This window comes from Mytilus trossulus, chromosome 9 (genome assembly GCF_036588685.1).
Source record: "Mytilus trossulus isolate FHL-02 chromosome 9, PNRI_Mtr1.1.1.hap1, whole genome shotgun sequence".
NCBI classification, from domain to species: Eukaryota; Metazoa; Mollusca; class Bivalvia; order Mytilida; family Mytilidae; genus Mytilus; species Mytilus trossulus.
The window spans coordinates 41,767,888-41,791,108 of NC_086381.1; the positions used below are offsets into that span (position 1 = coordinate 41,767,888).

General features: G+C 31.5%; 1 protein-coding gene across 1 annotated transcript in view; it reads right to left on the reverse strand.

Moving 5' to 3' along the window:
• LOC134684630 (uncharacterized) overlaps window positions 1-23,021 on the reverse strand; it is a 37,544-nt gene extending 14,523 nt beyond the window's left edge. Inside the window, exons 1-18 of the mRNA XM_063543931.1 lie at window positions 22,755-23,021; window positions 21,978-22,175; window positions 20,818-20,947; window positions 20,577-20,611; window positions 19,842-19,980; window positions 18,775-19,001; window positions 15,903-16,061; window positions 15,121-15,316; window positions 12,830-13,084; window positions 11,909-12,129; window positions 7,585-7,690; window positions 6,002-6,154; window positions 5,455-5,590; window positions 4,901-5,081; window positions 3,904-4,180; window positions 1,912-2,098; window positions 1,537-1,733; window positions 229-485 (exon numbers count right to left, since the gene is read on the reverse strand). Coding sequence (XP_063400001.1) covers window positions 229-485; window positions 1,537-1,733; window positions 1,912-2,098; window positions 3,904-4,180; window positions 4,901-5,081; window positions 5,455-5,590; window positions 6,002-6,154; window positions 7,585-7,690; window positions 11,909-12,129; window positions 12,830-13,084; window positions 15,121-15,316; window positions 15,903-16,061; window positions 18,775-19,001; window positions 19,842-19,980; window positions 20,577-20,611; window positions 20,818-20,947; window positions 21,978-22,175; window positions 22,755-23,021 — 3,321 coding nt within the window. The remainder of the gene's footprint in view (window positions 1-228; window positions 486-1,536; window positions 1,734-1,911; window positions 2,099-3,903; window positions 4,181-4,900; window positions 5,082-5,454; window positions 5,591-6,001; window positions 6,155-7,584; window positions 7,691-11,908; window positions 12,130-12,829; window positions 13,085-15,120; window positions 15,317-15,902; window positions 16,062-18,774; window positions 19,002-19,841; window positions 19,981-20,576; window positions 20,612-20,817; window positions 20,948-21,977; window positions 22,176-22,754) is intronic.
• Window positions 23,022-23,221: the final 200 nt, after the last annotated feature.

The following is a 23,221-nucleotide window of genomic DNA, read 5'->3' on the forward strand; positions in this document are numbered from 1 at the left end:
TTTAATGGAAAAAAAACATACTGCACATGCTGATGTCACCGATATATTTGATGACAATGGAAATTAAGTTTATTAAACGATTTTTCCACTCTTATTTGACATGAAAGATAATTCATTTTTTAATTTTAACGGTGGTGTGTTACAGTGATTACCAGTGAATTACAAAATTGAGTATCAAATGAGGTTTCGGAAAATCAAAGTTTAAGATGACTGTACACTTAAAAATACGCTTCTCTCAATTCTACTCATTACTTCTGTGGAAGATGCATTGAATTCGCCTCCTCTGTGCGATGCTATTGATAGATACTGGCGCTGTATAAAAGATTCTTTGTCTTCTACCTCCCAATGTATTCTAATTGTACTTCTGAATACTATAGAATTGTCTTTGATAGAACCTAATTCTGTAGACAAGTAGGGTTTAACCTTCATCAATGGTGGTGTGTCGTCTATGAAGAAACCGTTTGAATGAGCTTCTGTACCAAGTCCTATAAATCAATGAATTATCGTCATATGAATAAGCCTTAATAGAAATAACAAATTGTATATATAAACAAATTTGACAAACATTTAAAAAGAGTGGAAACTCATTAAAAGATATTGGATGTGTAAGTGAGTTCTTAGAGATATTTTCACACCAGCACTCTCTATAAAGTGATGCCCCTTTACACAGTATTATCTATCTTGAATGTATTATAGTATTTCTAGCTGGTGATAATCTATGACAAATGATAAAAACAAGGTGCAAAAAATTACATTTCTTATTTTCATTGCACGAACAATGTATGTATAAAATTTTAAAGAATCATGGCCTGAAATTTTTTGTAAAGCGGCGTTTATAAAGTGATGATTATGGTTACAAATCGGATAACTACTTATGATAATATGTTATATCATATTATCGTCTGAATTCAGTCGTAAACATTGATAACCATGTCCTACGTATCGGGAATGGACCATTGATGTATTATGCGATTCTACTGCAACATAATGAAGTCCTGCCTTGCTTTCATGGTTATTTTTTTTAAATTTCCAACAACAAATCACAGGATCTTGATAAGACTTTTGACAAATTGTCTATCAAGGACAGAATATAACGCTCATATATTTAAAACTTCTTGTAATTAAACGAACAATAAAATGTAAAAATACGTAATCAATTTTAAAAAGAGAAAAGCTAAAATGTCAAAAATACAAACAGATTTCAATTTATATTATATATTATTAACATAAAATTAAGATAGAAAATCTAAGTCAGTCTTTGAAGCACTATCACTTAAACTTTTGTGTAGTATAACAAAGCAGAAAGGTAGTATTAATCATGATTTAATAAATATGATATACATTAACAAAAGAAGATGTGGTATGATTGCCAATGAAACAACTCTCCACAAGAGACCAACATGAATAAGAAATTAACAACTATAGGTACTGTAAGGCCTTTAACATTGAGCAAAGTCAATACCACATAGTCAGCTATAAAAGGTCCCGAAATATCAATGTAAAACAATTCAATTCATTACCTGCTTTATTATATGCTTTTATTGTTACATAAATACGCTGTCCCTCGTGGTAGGTTATGTAGTAAATCTGGTTCCACCAATATATCTGAGCGAGGTAAATGTGTAGATTTAACAATATCATCTGATCCCGGTTGTGTTCCGACTCGCCATGTAAATCTGTCTATGCCGGACTGAGGATCTGTAAATCCATACCATTTAGCAGATATGTAATTTCTGTGCGAAATAAAAAAATAAATACAAGACAATCGTTGTAAAACTGATGCATACAACTTTATATATTGATGCATTGTCTGAACATTTATCTGATGGGTATTAGTCTAGATGCCACCTGTTAAGCTAATCGGAAACACATATCCACTAAAAATTGAATTTATTTTTAATTCACACTAACCTTAAGGACTGATATTCTATGTCATATACATCTACGCCATCTAACACTATTCCTTGTGTTGGCGGACTGTTGTCAATAATAACCCCATCTGACGTCACTGGTGTGCACATGTCAGCAGTATTACATGCTGTGATAGTAGTGAAGTATCGTATACCAGATCCCAAATGCATATGACAGAGGGTAAAATCTGCCGAAAATAAAACATTGTTAAAAGAACATCTGTACAATTCATCCTTAAGATATAGTGGTATGATTGCCAAATACATCAACTCTCTATTTAAGTCACAATTTATAAAAGAAACCATTATAGGTCTTCAAAACGGTCTTTAAAACGAAGCCTTGGCTCACACCGAATAGAAAGAACACTTTCTATCTGGTCATGAGCATAAGACGATGAAAGTTTATTGACAATCTAAATTTAGATTCGTCAAATTCAGACACCTACTGACTTTTTTCTTAAAACATTGTCAAATCATATCATATTTTTTAGATTATCATTTTAAATTAAGTTTTCGACATCGTGATTCAATGGATTAATAGCTGGTTGTGGATCGTATGCAAAATTAGAATTAAACTGTGAAATTCATTTTCAACGTTCCTCCCTCCATTCGACAGTTTAATGTATATATTAAAAGTTGAAAAAGTAAAATCATTAAAATTCCGAAAGCCGAGCCAAATTCAAAACAGAAAGTTTTTATTCAAAAGGTAAAATCGAAAGCTAAAACACATCAAAGAATGGATAACAACTATCATATTCCTGACTTGGTACGGCATTTTCTAATGTTGAAAATAGTGGATTACACATAGTTTAATAGCTAGCTAAACTTTTAACTTGTATGACAGTCATAAAATTACGAGGTGTGAACAGACAGACATAAAAGATAAAATGTCAAAAATTGGGATTCAGCAGTCAACATAGTTATAATCTTAATCACTATAAAAAAAAGAAGTAACAGAGAAACACAAAAAATAACAACTTGCAGACAATGCACATTAGTAAAGATGAAAGACAAGAAAACAAGAATTTACCATAACATATTAAAACAATGACGGGTTTTATCAGTTCAGAGCCTCGTCATATGCAACAAAGAAACTCAATGTAAGATTAAACGCCTTTTTGAAGGAACTTATTGGTGTATAAACTCGACTAATTCACTCACAAATGAAAAAAAAGTCAAAGGGACTTTTATTATATGTTTGTGAGAGACTTTGTCCAGTTCATACACCAATAAATTCCTTTAAAAAAGGAATATTTTTTTCTTTGAAATTGGAAATAGAGGATATATTTCGCCCCACTCGTTACCTCTATCACACGTAAATGATATATTTATATCATTGAATGGGCCTGGCGCATGAATATATTTGTTGTTTAACGCAAAATATGTACTCAATGAAATTTGCCATATGACAAAAAGTAAACGGCAAAAACCCTTATTATCATTCAAACGAATATTTTTGTGAACATGCATTATTTTATTTAACGATTAACGTGCAGTGAAACTAAATTTGTAACGTCAAAATCATATAAGAATCATAAGGACATATTTAAGAAGAACATAAGCAAAAAAGAAAAACAAGAATACAAAAAAATACCTAATCACAATAACACAAATATCGCATGCATCAGCACAAAGCTACGTCAAATAGTTACAACCAAAACAGAATACAAACTAAATGTAATATTTATAAAGACTATTATTCAAACAAATAAAAAAATATTATAACACGTTATTAAGATGATTAACAACGTCAGTAGCAAGAATCTATTCTTCAATATCTTTGTGTTTTATTTGTATTTGTAAAATTGATACGGAATATTTATCAGCAATGTCTTGATACCTCTTGATGAACTGTTTTATATAAAGGCCTACACGTTCCTTAACACACCCAATATTCCGGGATCATGATCTATCTACTCGGACACTATAAAAGCAAAAGAAACCCCAAAGAAACAATAAATACATTGTTTAAACCATACCAAATAATACTTACTATTAGATATTCCTATATCCTGATTGACTAATACATCTTCACATTCTGGACAGGTCCCAATGCTGACATAATATGCCTTAATGGTAGAATGTGGATCGTGAAATCCTTCCCAGTAGGCTGACAGGGTCTTAACATCTGTTTGGTAATCTATATCTTTCATATATGAAGTAGCTGTTTCTTGACTACCATCATACACATGTCCAGCAACTGGGGGTGACATGTCATATACGTAAGCCCAAGAGGAAGCAGTGCTTATTAAATTGGCTCTATTTATAGCCTACAAATATCAAAGGTTGTCGTTTACCATCAAACTCTATTTCTTGTCGCTCTAGAAAATGTGGATTCATTTCATAGACATGGGAACAAGAGTAAACAAAATAATTTTGATACAATCAATTATAAATCAGGCATATTCCTAAAAAAGGATACCATAACCGTATTAAAAGATTAGAAATATATGTGTTACTACATCTAACACAAACACTAACAGCCTTACATACAATGTAAGCTTTGATGTGTTTGTTACACAACATCTAAGCATTGAAAATTTACAAATTAAAAATAGCACTTTTCGCGCAAAAGTTTGTTTTCTTATAGACACTTATTATATACTACTTTTGGTTTTCTATACAATTACCAAAACTGTAGGATAATAACCCAAATTGTAATGTCAAGAAAATGACAGTTGTTTAGGTATTAAAGAGATTTGTAAATGTTACTCGACTTGAAAATATCAACATACAACATGAAGATACATGAAAGTGCTTGAGTAAAAAAAATAATGTTAAGTCACATTTACAAAGTAACTTATCACTCATAGCAATATCATGGTAATCTGAAAATTTGCAAAATGATGTATTCTGAAGTAAATTAAGTTAATTCAATGTTAGAAAAATCAAAATGGCTGCCACTTTGTGGCAATTGGTGGACCAGGGTGACATCCGCTAATGCTTGAAATGGCAATTCTAGTTTTTATTCCTTTTGATATTTGGTTTACCTTAACTGTGATGAAATAAGCATGGCCTTCGTGAATATTGATTGTTTTATCTTCAGCTGATACTCCACAATCTAGTGTTGTTTTTGTGAATGGGATGATATCGTCATGTCCAGGATGAGAACCAACAGACCACAGATAATGATCTATTCCACTCTCTTTGTCAATGAATACATCTCTCCAGCTATGAAGGACAAACCACTGCATTTAGACTATGTCATAAAACAGTGTGTATGGCCCAACTTTTTAACAATTCACATCAAAATGAATATGATTGCACTTTTGACAAAAAAAGAATAATTGGCAGTCGAATAAAAGTTAAAAATTTGAAACTTTCATCAAAAAATTTACAATAAGTTGGCTTGATTATTCTGAAAAGATACATCAAATTTATAAGATACAAATGTTTTAGTTATGATCAGTTAATATCTGTTAAAACGATCGTAAAATGCTGTTTTGTAACCCCTACATTCAATGATAATTTACAAAAACAACTCAAAGATTAGAGGTTATAACTTTCTATTAGATGTTCTTAATCTCATGTAAGGTCAATATACCAAGCATTTATTTCACTCAAATCTGACAAGTGTCGCCCCTTTATAGTTATTGGTTGGATAGTCTTCTCTGGTGGAGTGTTGTCAATCTTTACAGGGTGTGAATCGGCTGTCGAACTTCTTGTTGCAAAGTCCAGCCCTGTAAACAAGAAATTGATTTAGCAAGCATGACTGTTAACGTAAATGAAGTAAAGCATGTTTCATTCGTTTGAATACATTCAGCATTCATTGACGGGGAATAGCTTTCACCGAAGCACATTTTTAATATTGAACATTTTACACGTTAACCGGATTATATATTATGTGTATTTTGCATAAGAAAACAATAACTTAATGCCAGCCAGAAACAAATACATTTGTATTGAGGATACACTAGTTTTTCAATTTATTTAATAGAAGTGTCATTATCAAAAATGGAAATAAGTAAACATATACCATCAAGAAGAGAAATAATAAAATAAAATGAATGAATGAGAAATTATCAAAATGATATTATTAAGATTTCTAGAAACAGAATAAAAAGAAGCTTTAGAATTCATTGTCATAATACCTTTAACTGTAGCGTAATACTCGTGACCGTTCTGTAGCCGTAGTGTTCTTTGTGAATGTAGCCCATCTTGAAATGGTAGTTCGTGTATCGTGTAATGGTTAACAAGTCCTACTGATGTGAACGGAAATATATCTGTTCCGCCTTTTGTTGATCCTTAATAGTAAATACAACAGATAGTTATTTTTACTAATCAAATGTGTGTTTTATACATATCTTATTAAGGGCTGTATATCAGGTAAAAATTGAAGGTACTTTCCAAACATCTACAGTAACTTGTAGTCAATAATGATGAAAAATGTAAATATCTGCTTTGAGTAGATATTGAATGGTATGAGACTTTGTGTGAACAGATTGTATATATTATATTAAAATGTTCACTACATTATTCCGTTTATGGATGAGCAGGCCTAGGGCTCTTCAGGTTTATATGGTACTTTGGCGAAAATGGCTATGTTTAAAATAAAATTCTACTTTGCTTATAGACAATCCTAGGTATCTTTAAAATTATCAAATAAACACATTTCAAATGCATTTTGTTGTATGTATAAGAAAATTTAAAACTTAACTGAGTGTTCTATCAAAAAAATTCAAAATAAAGAAATTTCACAAAGAGGATTGAGAACTTTCCCACAGGTATTGTTTGAAGTAAGCTGCATTGATTGATATCGACAAAAGAGGTACATTGATACCTGTTCATTATTGGAAATTTAAACTGTTACACTGAATAGACCATCTAATGAAACTCAACTACGTGTAAGTTTTAAGTGACGTTTTCTAAAGCAAAAAAAAAAATCATCTTAATGCTATTGACCTAGTGCATGCCATGCCTCAAAAAAATTCCAGCTGCACAGGTTTGTCTGTAGTCAGCATTAATTTTGAGTTAAAAACGCATTCATTTAAGATATAGGGTCCACGTGAATAAATTGAGAAGGGAAATGGGAAAAGTGTCAAAGCGACAACAACCCGACCATAGAGCAGGCAACAACCGAAGGCCACTTATAGGTCTGCAATGTAGCGAGAAACTCCTGCACCCGGAGGCGTCCTCCAACTGGTCCCTTAAAAAATAGGTGTACTAGTTCAGTGATAATAGACGTCATACTAAACTCCGAATTATACACAAAAAACTAAAATTAAAAATAATACAAGACTAACAAAGGCCAGAGGCGGGGTTAAACATGTGAACCTTGTCTGAAACGCATTATTTCAATAATAAGTGTCGTTTTAAAGTCCGATATCAATTTGACTAAACCACGTCATTATTAACATAGACAAACGTAATAAAATGAACCCTTTAGTTGTCTGGAAACATAATAACAAAAACATTTTGTTATTTTTGTTATTTTAGATAAAGGTTCACTCGACTCCAATCTTAATTCACTGGGATTGTCAGTTTTCCTACGAAGGTAGATGGTTCTGTCCGTGCACACCGCTGCGTCCATCAATAATGGCCTTAACTAGAAGTGTCGTTAAACACTAATTAAGTAATCTTTCTAATTGCTGGAGGGTCAATGATATATTTATAGCGAAATAATTTAAATTAAATTCATAAAATAAATAGTGTAAGTCATTTACATGATACTTACCAATTCCAACTTGGTACTCTTTGATTCCCGAATTATGGACAGTCTTTTTATATTCTTCTACATCAGTAAATGAATCCCAACTTATGAAAATGTCTGACGATGAAGACTAAAATGTTATCAAAGGTACCAGGATTATTTACATTAATTTAACAGCTGATCAAATTTATAGATATTAGGGTTTGACCAACAGTATGTAGGTAAAATTTCTTTCTTTCAAGCTTGAAAGATCCACAAATATGAATATTATCCGCTTTGGCGAAGTTGTTGAACTTTATATAGCATATTTACCTGACGATATCAGGAAATAGGTATTTAGTAGGATCTAAACATGTACTTGTAATTTGTTTACAAACCAGTATTGATAAAAATAAACAAACAAATGTCGAAATGTTCAGGACTTATTTAAATCTGTATTTGGGTAAGATAATGCAAGCATATAATTTTTATTGCACTTTATCTTACACTTTGAGAAGCAAATAATCCTTAACTACTTTATCAAAGCATTGTGTAAAAACGTTAATCATGAGCTGTGAAAGTCAAGTGACTCGAGCATTTTTTTTTAGGAAGTTTTCAAAATAATGAACGAAATATGTTTTACAGTCGGTTAGCTTTCATTAGTTTTTACTTTTGGTTATATTTATAATTCAGAATCTTCATTGAAGGTGGATCACGAATGCACAGTCAATCAGTTACATTGATGTGCCATTTGTATGCAAGAGTGACATTCCTTCGTATTATATGCCGATTCGAAAAAAGTTATGCGAGTATTGTCTCCCTTTAACAGGTTCATTTTTTTATAATTAAGTATAGGTTTCTGATATAATTTTGAATAATTACAAAATGTATCAATTCAATATATATCAGTTTGTGTTATTTGTTAATAAAAAAAAAAATTAATGTACAAATATAATTTCATAAATTTGAAACGTTTAAAATGATTACATACCAATATGAAGAACCATTTATTATTTTTTAAAATGACTATAAATCAAGATACAATTATTTATCTCCCCTTCATGATAGATCGATTGAGGAATAAAGATAAAAAAGATTGGGAAATTAATAACAGAAAGGGACTAGCAAGCAATTTTAAATTGTAGTTTATTTAACTTTTAAACAAATTTGCAGTTTAAACGAATGTTACTTTATAAAAATATAAGGACTTTGTTAGCTAAATCTACAAATTTCATTAGATATTATGATTTTTTATTACAATCGATCAATATGCTACATTATAAACTACAAAAGGCTAATAATGCAGTAATAACATTTCTGTTTTTGAAGAATTACAAGCGCCAAATCAGCAAAGACGGTGAAAAACCATCGACACAGTACTGTAATACCTTTTCTTAACAACTACTAGATAACATTAAAATATCCATAAGAACGTCGACTACGATGACAAAACCTTTATGGAAAAGTTCACCGCGTGTCAACCACGGTACTGACGACAGCGTCATCAAATTAAAATAGCACTTCATATTACATTGCACTTAAAATAAGAAAATTTCTCCGTTTTTCCACAAACCTATTATTTTAATTCAAATTAACTATCCGAAATCAAATTTTTAAATGCATGACTATGCTTACTTCCAAATCAATAAATGCTGGATTTTTGAAACCTATATTGTATGTAAATACAATTTTACACGTTTTAAGTTGGCGATTTTTGCCATTTTTATTATTTTTTGTCTTGTTTTTATTTTATCACATATATCATTATGACACACACTCGATGAGTCATGTATGATTCGTGTAAAATTCGATACTTAACGCTTTTTTTTTTATAATATTGATATCTATACTATTAAACTAGAAGACCTCATTTTTGGTGTCGCTTCTCTTCTTTCCACAATAAATTAACCATCATGCCTCTGTGTCCTATGGGTACAGTGCATAATCGCATTTGTCATCCATTCATATGATTATTCAGATTGAGTTATTTTGGGTGAAAAACGAGAAAAAAGACGTCCGGATATGTTTCCGTCATTGGGCAAAATTTTAAGTCAGATAAGACTTCCGGTTTGCGTTTTTCTTTTTCAGACTACGAATAAAGTGTATTTTCTGTCTGATAACATTTTCAAGTTTACTATCCACAGCAGTCACAGGGTTTATTTAATAAAGAGGATCTGTATTATATATCAATGACCGCTGTGGATCAATTATTAAACTGAGAATTGACTGTAAAAAGAAAATACACTTTCGGGACGTCTGTAATGGGTGTTTTTAAGATCGAAATATCAGGATTGACCATTTCGGGATCCGGGATTTCATTTTTTGAATTTCGGGATGTCGAGATATTTAATTTGTATAATAAATTCAGAACCTCGGGATTTCATGTTTTTAAGCCCGGGATATTGGGATCAGGGCCCCTCCGCAGTGGCGGATCCAGAAATTTTCATACGCAGGGGCCCGTTGACTGCCTAAGAGGGACCCGCTCCGGTCATGCTTCAGTGATTCCCTATATATAAGCACATAATTATTTCCAGAAAAGGGGGGCGCGGACCCCCTTAATCCGACTCTGCCCCGACCCTCCCTTTAATGACTGTTCATAATATACAGATAAGCGCTAAAATCATTCATATGCCATTAAAATTAATAGAGAACAAACAAACAAAAAAGGATTTTTTTGTTGAAAAGGAGGAGCCGGGCTAGAAAAACAATTATCCTGTCCCAAATTACCTATGACTTTTGATACCTTTTCTGAAATTCTCAAGTCACTAAATGTTTTACAAAAAAAAGAAGATGTGGTATGAATGCCAATGAGACAGCTCTCCACAAGAGACCAAAATGACACTGATCGAAATTAACATTTAAAGGTCACATTACGGCCTTCAACGATAAGCAAAAGCCGATAATGCATAGTCTGCTATAAAAGGCCCCGAAATGACATTGTAAAACAAAACAAATGAGAAAACTAACAGCCTTATTTATGTACAAAAAATGAACGAAAAACAAATATCACTGAACCACTGGCTGGAATGTTCAAAATACATGTACACTAAATGTACGTTCATAATGAAATTAATAGAAAACTACAAAATGGGAATTTTGGAAATAAAGGAGGAGGGTTAAAAAATAAACATTTTCCTGTCCTCAAGTACCTATGACTTCTGATACTTTTCCTGAAATCCTCAAGTCATTAAATCTTTTACAAAATTCTTCCTACAACACTTAACATCCTTTCAAAACGCTCTGAATGCCCGCGATTTCGCGGGTGTGTTCTAGTATCTTTATATTCAAGCTAGCAACACAACGTTTGTTAATTATCAAATAAGCACAACGTTAGTGATTATGATAACTTTGTGTGCATTGTTGTGTAAAGACAGTTTACCCTTTTGTTATTGTAAGAACTTATGTCTATGTAATAAAAAAGAGTATTATTGATATTTATAACGTATTGTCAGAGTACGCACCTTTTAGGGATTTCAGCAAAGACCGAGTCGGCTTGGAGTCGGAATATTGTGCTCGAGTTAAATGATATGTTGTTCTGCGGACTGTTACCTTGTGAACTTACATTTTATACACTCAACGTGTCGGTCAATACAAAGCACTGTTGATGTGCATAAAACATTACTATTCTTGTCATGAATATGCATAATAATTTGACTCTAGAAGTGAAGCTGTCATCCATCACAAATCAGGAGGGCACATTATTTTCCCTCCTTTAGTTATTTTCGTATTTATATTTGTTCACAACATATTATTCTACATGCTATGAGTTGATCAGTCAAAGTGATCTTTTCATATATCATTCAAATATATTGAATCCAAATTTACAAAAAAAAACCAACAGTTATATAGATTCTCTCAAGGTTTATTTTGTATTCCTATTTTCAAAATGAGCGAACTTTTAATTCAAATTTAGGTATTTGAAGTGGCACTTAATATTACATTATATATAATTTATATAAAGAAAAAAGAGTAAAAATTTGAAAAAATGTTTTGTTATGCCGAATTGTTTGTCGTGTGATCTGTTTTTTTGTTCTGTTTATATGTGTTCAAGTAATGATTGCATCTCTTTATTTATCTATTTACCTAAAGAAAATGTATAACTTGTCCGTTAAAATTGCTACAGAAAGTTACATTAATACAGTAAAACGCCTGAATTAGTTTATAAAAAAGGAACAATAATATTATTATACAATATTTCTCCCAAACAAAGGAAAAGTAACACGTCGGCATTACACAACTGAAAATAGAGATTATGGGTCTTCAATGCAGCAGGGAACTCCCGCAGCCGGTCAATAAACAAAAATGTATACGGCATACTAATGTAGACATGTATTTATGAATAATGTAGAATACAACACATGTGTCTTACTTGGTATTGCCTTTTATGATCAATGCCAATCCAAACATGACCAGGCGTAGGTGGTGTTAGATCAACCGTTACTCCATCACTACAAATATTTGTTTCATATAAAACCTCTGTCCATTTCTCATATTCTACCTCTTTCCTTGGTGCATGGATACACACTATGTATCGCTTACCATGTTCTAGTTCGTCTTTAGTACTGAATATAGCGTTAATGTATTCTTTTTCTATAAAATGTTGGAATGCATAAGTTAACGGTGAGCTATATAATAATTTCCATAACGTTGCACGAATTGCTATTTAAGTCTTCTGATATTTGTCTTCAAACAAGCCTTTTGTAACTAATTATACTGCTATATCTGTACATTATAAATTTATGTCATTTTGTTCGTTTGTGGTTGAGTGTCGTCCGTATTTGATCACATACATTTTCTGTAACTGAATATTACAGTTTTTGTTCTGTGATAGGCACCAATGAGACACAACTGCTCTATGTTTGCTGAAGCGCTGTTATTACTTTAATGTTATTAACTTTAATTTGAGTCGTTAGTTGTTTCTTTTTGAAGTGTTGCTCTACAATGTTTCTAACTTACGGGGGATGTTAGCTTATTAAACCGTATTGAGTTTTCGTAATGTTCAAGTCAGTACATATACAATGTAATAACCTGTAGCTGTTTACGTCAATGTACGTTGGTCTTGTTTGATTATTGCCTTCTTGTATCACTTTTCGTTTTATTCGTATACTGTTTTTTAAATTAATTGATTTACAATATGGGTTCCTTTCCTCACATGAACACAGAAAATGTTACTACATGACTTGATTAACTCTTTGACATCTTTGATATAAATAAAAGGTCATAAATTATATTTGGTCAGCTAAATAGAATACAGAATAGTTATTCGGAAATTAGTTGAATTAGTTTGTACCTGTAAATCCACATTTAACAGAATCAGGGTGCGAACATGGATCCCTCAATTGAAGCTTTGCATCATCCTGGTAATAACTTGTGACATCTAAATTTTCTGAGTTGATCACAGCCCAAGTATAATTTTTGTGACGTAATAATGGCCATGTTGCAGAGATTATGTTTTTATAAGGTGAATAGTCAACGTCAGGTACCTCCCATCTACCGTTTTCCTCTAAGAAGATGTCATGTCCATATCCATCAAGTTTTTCACCGTCTAAAACATTCGACAGTTTTCACTTTAAATTTAAACATCACTTTACATAAGATACAACGTCATTGCGATGTTTAATGGTTGAAACTATTGATAAATTAATTAGAAATATTATTCCACTTGCATCTATCTATACATCTAAGGACACATTTGTCGATCTCTTAATTCAAACAAACTTAGCAAATATTTGTTATTTCATATTTGACCTCAAATTAAACTAAAGAGTACAACATATACAGTTAAGTGAGCTTCATATCTGATCTTACATTACAAATTGACAATGGGATAGGTGCAGAATACACATTAGTATCATTTAATAAGCTTGCATTTGGTGTCCTGTCATAATTTCCTATATGGTTGGTAAACAAATGATATTTGACTCGTATTTCGAAGTAATGATGACGCACGATGTATGTCAAATAACTTGTTATACAGCAAAAAGTGCAATAAATAATGTAAGAGTGTAACACAGAATTTTATCAACCATGAAATTGGAATGTTGTCTTCGTCTTCTGAGCACGTATGCATAAAACCACTGAAGTTAAGAAATCAAATCGTAGTACTAATTTATCGTTTGACATTTATAAAAATCTCTCCATTCGGAAAAAAATATGAACTTAAATAGCTTTATACATACGGGCCAAGAGTTTGAACCGCCATGCACAATATTTGTGAATAAATCTACATAGAGTGGACATTTTTGATACGGATTGTAAAACAAAATAGAAATAATAAGAAGATAAGGCTGCCGTTATTTAAGATGTATTAGGTTTTTTCTTATACTTGTTTCAGACCGATTGTATCCTGTTCCCGATTGTCATATCTTAAAATGTAGATTTGCATGGCGATGGAAACAGTGAAAACATAAGACGCCTACTCTGACGACAGCATTTTCAATCTTCCCAATTAGTTTTGTGATCATGATTTGTATTTTTTGAATCAATTTATGAGATTAAAACGTAGATAACATAGACAAATGATAGCTGGCTGTATAATCATTAAACAAGAAGAAAAAGTAAAAAGTACAAAACAACACTGTATTTATTAATGGAAATTTTCACTACATGCCAATATATATTAAATGAAGATTGGATATGGTTGCTAGTGAGACAACGTACTCTCCGCAACAGACCAAACTGACACAGAAATTAAAAACTATAGGTCACCGTACGGCCTTTAACAATGGGTAAAGTCCATACCGCATAGTCAGCTTTTAAAGGCCTCGAAATGATAATGTAAAACGATTCAAACGAGAAAACTAACGGCCTAATCTATATACAAAAAAAAAATTATAAAAACAACAATTTTAAATATGCTTTGATTAACATATAACTTTTAAACTAGCTGTTTCTGCCGATATAATTTGACAAAAAAAAAGTGTGATGTCAACACATGTACAATTAATGCTGAATCTATATACGTGTTGGCCAATTTCTTTTGTTGATGAATTCTCTTGTATTTATTTTCCGGTATGTAATAAATTAAAATGCTAATTTATATGTATAATTCGTTTTTTCCCAAATAAAGTTGTAAGTCAGAAAATAAATCTAGCATATTGAAATTCAATGATTGATTGGTTTGTGTTTACTATCATTTCAGCACTATTTAGTGGCACTTATATTTTATTGGTTTATTAAAGTGGAGTGTTCGAAAAAAACACTGATTTTCGACTGGCTTGATGCATTATTTATCACATTTTGTAATTCAGTAATTAGTTTTCTGTATATACCTCGGGTATTAGTTAAACACTCTTACAATTCAACTGAGGTTGTGTCTGGTACGAAATGTAAACATGCTTTTATAGTTATACATTCCGATGATATTGAAGATATGCTTTTTAAAGACACCTTATTTTTACTCAAATTATTCTACATTTTCCTCCCAAAAGTTTAGATTATCACGTAGCAATCGTTGTTACTAACTTTTGTAAATTATTATCAATGGTGGCCAAAAACCAATATATTATACACCCTTTTAATGCGAACAATGCCAGTAAATCACAACATGACTGCAACTTCTATTCAATGATATGAACGTACCCAGTGTTTTCTCTTGAATTCCGACAGCATCTATTACAATATTCGGTACAATCAGAGAATCGCCATCCTGGATTGTACACTTCTTAATCTCTTTTGAAATCATAGACCATACTCCAGCTTTATTGTAGCCTCTTATAAAAACCTTGCGGCATTTTGAGAAATCCAAACTGTTGTTTAAAGATATCACAAAACGTGCCTACAAAATAACCCAATACATATGTATAAAATGGTAAACTAAAATTGATGCAAGTCTAGGAGTGAAGTGATAGCAATTTGTATATTATATTAATTCGCATAATCTTGAGATCATATACAAATAGTTTATACAAGTGGTTGATGCAGCGCTAGCTTTAAAACCAAGTTAGATCCACCATTTTCATGCATGTTTTATGTCAGGAATATGACAGCGGCTATCAATTGATGTTTTAAACTTTTGATATTGCCATTGTAAAAGGGACTTTTCTTTTTGAACTTCCTCGGAGTGCAGTATTTTTTGTGGTTTTACTTTTTACTGATATAATAATAATCTAGTTTGAACTAGAAAAAAACATTATAATTAAGTTAAACGCTTTTGTAACATTGTTCATCTATTTATCTTCAAATTCTAAACGAAGTATAGATAGACTTTGACACACTTTCTTGTAATTTGTTTTGGTTTTCAATATTATTCGACTTCGATTTAGCTTGCTGACTATTTTTTGTGCGTTTAGTATCGTTGTTGACTTTTGTCAACATTAAATGCTTTAAATATATAAATCGAAAGATGAATACAAAATAATTACATGCTCCAAGTCTACTGCTGTTAAGTTGTCAATTTCATTCCAAACTGTATGTAATCCAACATTATCTCCTAATGCCCATTCATAAAATGTGACAACACCCTGCGCTTCTTTGTGGTCTTTGATATCAGGATCATACATCTTCTCAAATGTAACATAAAGCTGAAACAGTAAGGAAATACATAAATGTTTTTGTATATTCTTTGCTCTACAACAAAAATACGAAAACAAGATCAGTGTTAATCAGGTCGAGAACTCTAGATTTTCTGACGTCAGAATATATTTGCATGGCATTGAAAAACTGACCAATCGATTCAATGAACTACAATGCATTGTGGGCTACTACGAGTAAACTACTACTAAAAGCACGTGGAATTAGTGGGAAAACAGTCAACTAATATATTGTCTGGGACTCTCATTACCAAAGTTTTTTTTCTGCAAACATATTTAATGTAAAATATATAATGTAATCTTCAATTTGCATGCTCAGATTAAAAAAATATTGTTTATTGGCTTCACGATTCGACTTTCTTTTTCGCCTTGCAAAAGTAGTTGAACCGGTTTTGTGCATTGTAATGAATTGAACCTGCATTAATTTCACGACATGCCACAGTGAAATATCCAAAGAAGTGACCACTGTCCAGTAAGAAAATCATTTGAGCTCTTTTAAACCTGTATAATGTCATTCCAAAATCATTTCTGCCTAGAAAAACACGGCTTGAAAACTTTCATTGATACACTTCTTTCTGTACTAAATGTGTAATCTTTTTTTTATCAGGACCTAAACATATAGTAGGACATCATAATATTCAGTTAACTAAAAAAAAAAGTGTTATGAATGCGGCAGGGACGGATCCAGCCATTTTAAAAAGGGGGCCCTAACCCTAGACAAACGGGGAGGAGGGTTCCAACTACATGTCCCCATCCAAATGCACTGATCGTCCAAAAAAAGGGGGTCCATCACCGGAACCCCCGCCCCCTGGATCCGCCACTGAGCGGGTACGGTATATAGCTCAATACATTTTTTTATAGTTTCATCAATCGATAATATCCGTTTGTTGCTCATTTTATCACAAAATATACCTCGAAGGTTTTTATCGTTCGGCTGCTGTCCTGTTGACATATGTAAAATATCTCCAATGTTAAAAGTCTCTGGATCATAGTGGGTGCCATATTACCTATTATTTTTTTTTCCAAAACGTGCTTTGTATATAGAAATAAGAAGATGAGGTATGAGTGCCAAATGAGACATCTTTCCATCAAAGACAAAATTAAGTAAAGTAAGCTATTAATGACCCAAAAAATTACTTGTGTAAAACAATCCAAACAAAAAAACCAAAAAAAAAACCGGCCTAATTAAATATATAAAAGAACAAGAAATCTATCCTATCAAAACAAATTATATTGTAAAGGAACCTGTCTTTCAGTGATTGTCGTTTGTTTAGGTGTTACATATTTGTTTTTCGTTAATTTTTTTATATAATTTAGGCCGTTAGTTTTCTCGCTTGAATTATTACATTGTCATATCGGGTCCTTTTATAGCTGACTGGCCGGTATGGGCTTTGCTCATTGTTGAAGTCCGTACGATGGTCTATAAATGTTAATTTCTGTGTCATTTTGGTCTGTTGTAGACAGCGGTCTCATAGGAAATCATACCACATCTTCTTTTTTTTATTATAGATCCAACGCTGCAATTTTCACAAAACATATCAAATGTTCAACCTTGTCGCACATACATATAGATAAAATCATTACAGCTTATTTCCTAATGCATGTAGACCAAAACATTTGTTAGCTTGCTTGCTTTGTTTGTATATTGTACAAAATATAAAATATACAAGTTAAACTATGTCTATATATATATATATTGTTTAAAGATGTCAATCTTATTTTCAAAGCTTGTATAAACAACCATACAAACAAAGCAAGCAAGCCAACCAAAGTTTTACTTTGCAGGTACTAGTATAAGAAATCACCTGTAATGATTTTTTTCAGTTTTGCAAATGTCCGAGCCCGTTAAAAAACGAACAAATTGAAACTACAGTTGCTGACTTCACTACCTTCAAAGCAAAAGTAACAGTTTGGAAGTCCCATATACTGAAATGTTACAAAAAAAAATACTTATAGATTTTTTTAACATAGCCATGTATGTAAATATTTTTTCGCCTTTTACGAACACAAAATTCAAGGATCTTACATTTGCCTTTAATTATCTATACGAACATTGCTGTACTCGTGAATATCAGCACCGGCTGTTATCGACGGCTAACTTTACACTAGTAAGTTTGTCTCATGGGTAATTGTGTTTTTCGCTGTTGTTTTGTTGCGGTCTGGTGGACAAATACATGAAATCTCTGTGCCATCATCAAACATGTTAATGGCTATATATCGGGTAATTCAAACCCTTTTTTCTTCGCATAGAAACAACTCTTCGGTAATCTGAGCATGGCAGTAATACTTTATATCACGAACTATAAATGAGGATACACAAAATGGAAAACTAAGCGAAATTGTGAATCCCGCATTGCACGAAAAAATGTGTTGTATTTCAGTAAATAACACGTGTTCTTGGTTTATTGTAAACACGTAGTAGTCCATCATGCATTGTGACTCATTTAGTGGATTGGTCAAAAACCTAGGTAAAAATAAATTGTGTCACATGTAAATAAACAATTACATGTGCGAGAACATAAGTATGCTAATTTATGCATTTCCATATAAGGTAGTGGTCCCGACCTGTTAATGTAACGACAATTTTGCCAATAAGGATCAGCACCACATATGAACACTTCGTACACAAATTAGGCAATTTGTTTTCTCGTATACATGTTTAGACTATTACATTTCGTAAGTTAATGATACTTGTTTAACATACCTGATTCATATTTGTCATATTCACAAGTTGAAGGGTTATGTTACCGGTGGATGGAGGAGATATCAAAACTGTTACACCATTACCGTTCACAGGAGGAAAACATAAATTCTCAGCACATAATTTCACAACAGCTCTGTATGAATTTCCTGGTTTTAAGTCTAAATCACTCAACGTAGCATACTTGTGTCGACCAATATACTCGTAGTCTTTGAATACTTTCCAAATATCTGAAGATAAAAATAAGAATATCATAGCAGTACAAAACTATTGATTGTAGGATTTAAAAAAAAATTCTAACCGAAAGTTTTCCGCCATACACAGTTAGTAGTCATATCAACGTCAATTATTTTATTTAATAATGTTTTAAGGTAGGGTAAAGATATCAAATTCATATTTAAACACTAAAGTTATAAACAAAACAAAGAAAACCAAAGACTGAGCATCATGAGTTCAACCAACAAACCGGGTTTTTATGAATGTGCAACTTATTTTCATCGGGGTAAAACATTATATAGTAATCTGATAACAAAAATAGTCGAGTCCTTAAAATAAAATTAAAGGAGATTATACGATCTGAAATGTTCATGAAAAGTGGGTACTAGATAATAAAATTGAAGTCAATCAGACAAATAATACATTTTACTTGTCCACCATTGCTTCTCACAGTCTTTAACTGTATTTCATGTAGGGAAAAATAACCATGCAATGAAATGAAATATTTTAAACAAAATTAGAGCAGTATACCTCTGCCCATTAAACTATAATTCTGTCAACAAACTAAACCAAATAGTTGTTTAAAATATTTGTTAAGATTCAATTAACAACACGTCCTTCTCTAAAATTAGTTTTATTGATTTTGACAGTGAATTATGAGCAACATCATTTTCTTTTTCGAACGTTTGAAATATCAAGAGCTATTTTGATATTTAATTTAAAATTGTGCCAAATCACATGACATACTTTCCCTTATAAGATCATATCTTCGTTGTTTGGTTATTGCTTTTTTCGTATTGTATTCGTTTGTGAAATAATTACCACATATTTTGTAATAGAAGGTAGTAACTTACTTCCAACAAGTCTTTCTTCTACCTTGACAAAGGCATCTCTTATGTATGGATTGTAAACAGACAATACGTTCCAATACACACTTAAAGTTGTCGTTGAAGTTTGAAATTCATTGTTCTCATGACAAGATGGACGGGTGTCCTTCAAAAATAAAGACAAACAAAAATAAATCAAAGCTAGCTACATCTTTAGAATATATTTTCAAATTCATAATTATTTGCGCACTAAATATGAGGCATCCGTAGTTCAAATAAAATGTGTACATACCAGAGCGTGTCCCTTTGTCTGAAAGCAATTCATACAGGAGAAGCAGAAATAACTGTTTAGAAATTTTTAAGCCTTATTACGCCTTAAAATACATTTTTTGTTAAACGTTACCGGAACAGAATTGTAAAAAAACTTCCAATTAAATTAGCATGGCCTCTTGTCCATCATATTTAATCATTTTGGTCAATGTGGTTTATCATACTGGTAGTTTGTTGTATATTTTTTACTTCGGAATAGCATTATCATAAACAGCTACATGTCTCATATCTCAATATAGTTGAGATCATACCTTATCATTTCAGGTCAAACTGTTTGAAATTTAAAACATAATCATCTCATTTCAATATGCTGTAAAATTACTTAATTTGATTATATTTCTTGGTCATAATTGCTTATTTGTTGTAAAGAGTCCACTCATACTACAAAGTATTTCAGTATCATTTCATAATTTCAAATAAAATTCAACCTACCTGTTTATGATGACTTTGCTGAAGACCCGGAGCGTCTAACAAAAATAAATAAATCTAATGTATGTATCAATTTTGTCTGAATTAATAATGTAAAGCATTACTGTAAACTATTGTGACATTATGGTATTCAAATCCTTAAATGTAATACTATAAGAGCAGCTTTTCTATTCACATTAGCAATCTATTTTATTCTCGTTAATTTGAATATTTGAAGAAATGAGATTCTGAATGTGAAATATACCAGAGCAGTTATTGCCATTCCTCACTACAATCCCTGTAAGATGTTTGTTGATGTCCAGAACTCTGACGCCATCAGAGCTAACATTGACACTCCCTGCAGTAGTTCTTGCTTCTATAGTCACATAATACATCTACAATTCATTCATCAATATAAAATTAAACACATTTACTATTGTGTACATTTAGCATCAAATCTTTCAATAATAGAATAATTGAATGATCAATAGAAAAATTCATTTGAAACCATTTCTACAAAAATTAAACAAGGACTACTCAAAACTATATAGGTCGTCGAGTACAGCCGCTGAGAGATTTGCGACACGGAAGATAGAAGAGATAGATGTTTAAAAGAATAAAAGGTTTGATACCAAAAAACTAGTCAGAAAAGTTAATATCCTCAGGAAATTGATGAAAATCTAACTGCTCTGGTTTTATTATATACAATATATATGACGTCGAAGACTTTCGCCAAAAATTTACGAAATAAAATATCTTTAACACACATTTATAGTGTTTTTTAAACATATAAAAAAATATGATGATTACTGCGGATTCATAATTTTTCGTTGGACACCAATTTTTAAGGATTTCATTGATTAAGGTGAACAACGAATTGAAATATACAACGAATGACAAATTTTCTATTTTCGTTGCGTGAAGAGATTTTTTACACCATGAAATCAAATAGTTAAGAAAATTTAGTTTATCTTTATCCACAAAAATTAATATCAATATAAATACAATGAATCCACAGTTTGTTATTTGAATCAAATATGAACAGAGTTTTTTCCCCAAAGGAATGCAGTCTTTTCTCATTTGTCAAATCATATATCAATGAGAGAAACACTAGTAAGATAAGTAAAACATATAACGATACCTAAATTTTAATTCTGGTCATATACTCATAGAAAGGAAAGAAATGTACTATATTGAACAATATTTATTAGGCAGGCTTATTGTCTAAGCATTTGAAGAAAGAAAAAAAAACGTTCTTTCACCAAGATCGTAAGGTTTTAATATATACAATATTTAAAAACAAAATCATTATTGAGGGACCGGTAGTATTTCTGTCAGTATTTAAATGTGACATTCGATTCATCACTTTCTCATACATAATTTCTAATTATACATTGTAGCTTTGAAAAGAGTGACACTTATTACCTGAAAAGGATGTAGAGTTAAACCATTAAATATTTGGACATCAATTGTAGCTAACTTAGCCATTGATGATACATCACATATTTTGGGAACTGTCCCGATGCAAGCACTGAAATTAACAATTTGATGTGGATGTTCAAAGCCGGACCATGTTACTGCTAATGTTGATCTTTCTAAGGTAAAATCTATATCTTCGTTATCCTTAAAAGAAAAGGGAGAACATTTTGATTATTTACTTCATAACTTCCAGAAAGGATTTAAAAGAAAACAAATTAAGATATGTAGACTTAGATCTAATGAAATCGAAATCAGCAAGCCACATTGAAGTTATAATAAGTTAATTAAATATAACGTTCATAATGTTAAAAAAAATGTCTACTGTGAAATGAAAAATAAACTTTGAAATCTTTAAAACGACAACAACATGAGTGTAAACATTGCACTAATTTATATACATTATAAAAAAAGAAGATGTAATATGATTGCCAATGAGACAACTATCCACAAAACACCAAAATGACACAGACATTAACAACTATAGGTCACCGTACGGCCTTCAACAATGAACAAAGCCCATACCGCATAGTCAGCTATAAAAAAGCCCCGATAAGACAATGTAAAACAATTCAAACGAGAAAACTAAACATTGTTTATTAATACACATATAGGATTTACACAAACATAAACTGATTTTGTAAACCTCAATGTTAAAGTCAAATGATGAACTATGTGTACGCTCCTTGCTTTTGTTTTTTTTACCACCCCCGATGTTGGTATTACCTTTAGCTGTGTTCCAGTGTTATATGTAGGAAATACATCTACAACAACTCCTTCTGCAGGCAGCTGAACATCATGGATGTATCTCGCCGATGTCTTCGAAACTGACAGACCAGCTAAGTTTGTAGCTTTGATGGTAAAGTAGTAGGCATGGTGACCATGAAGAGTCCATTTTATGTTTATGATAGGTAACGCTGTGCAAGTTGGATGTTTAGTTTGATAACAAGGTCCAGCGAACTGTAAGTTTCTAAATGGCTGTATGTCGTACATGTCTGGTTTGTGACCTAATTAATCAAATTATACAGTTAAATATTCATTTAATATAATTTTCACAACTCTCAAACACTTAATGATGAAGCATAACACATAAATCTTGATGCATATATATGTACCAAACACATGAACTATCACCAAAAAATATGATTGACATCACATCTATATTGCATAAACAATATATTATATATATACGC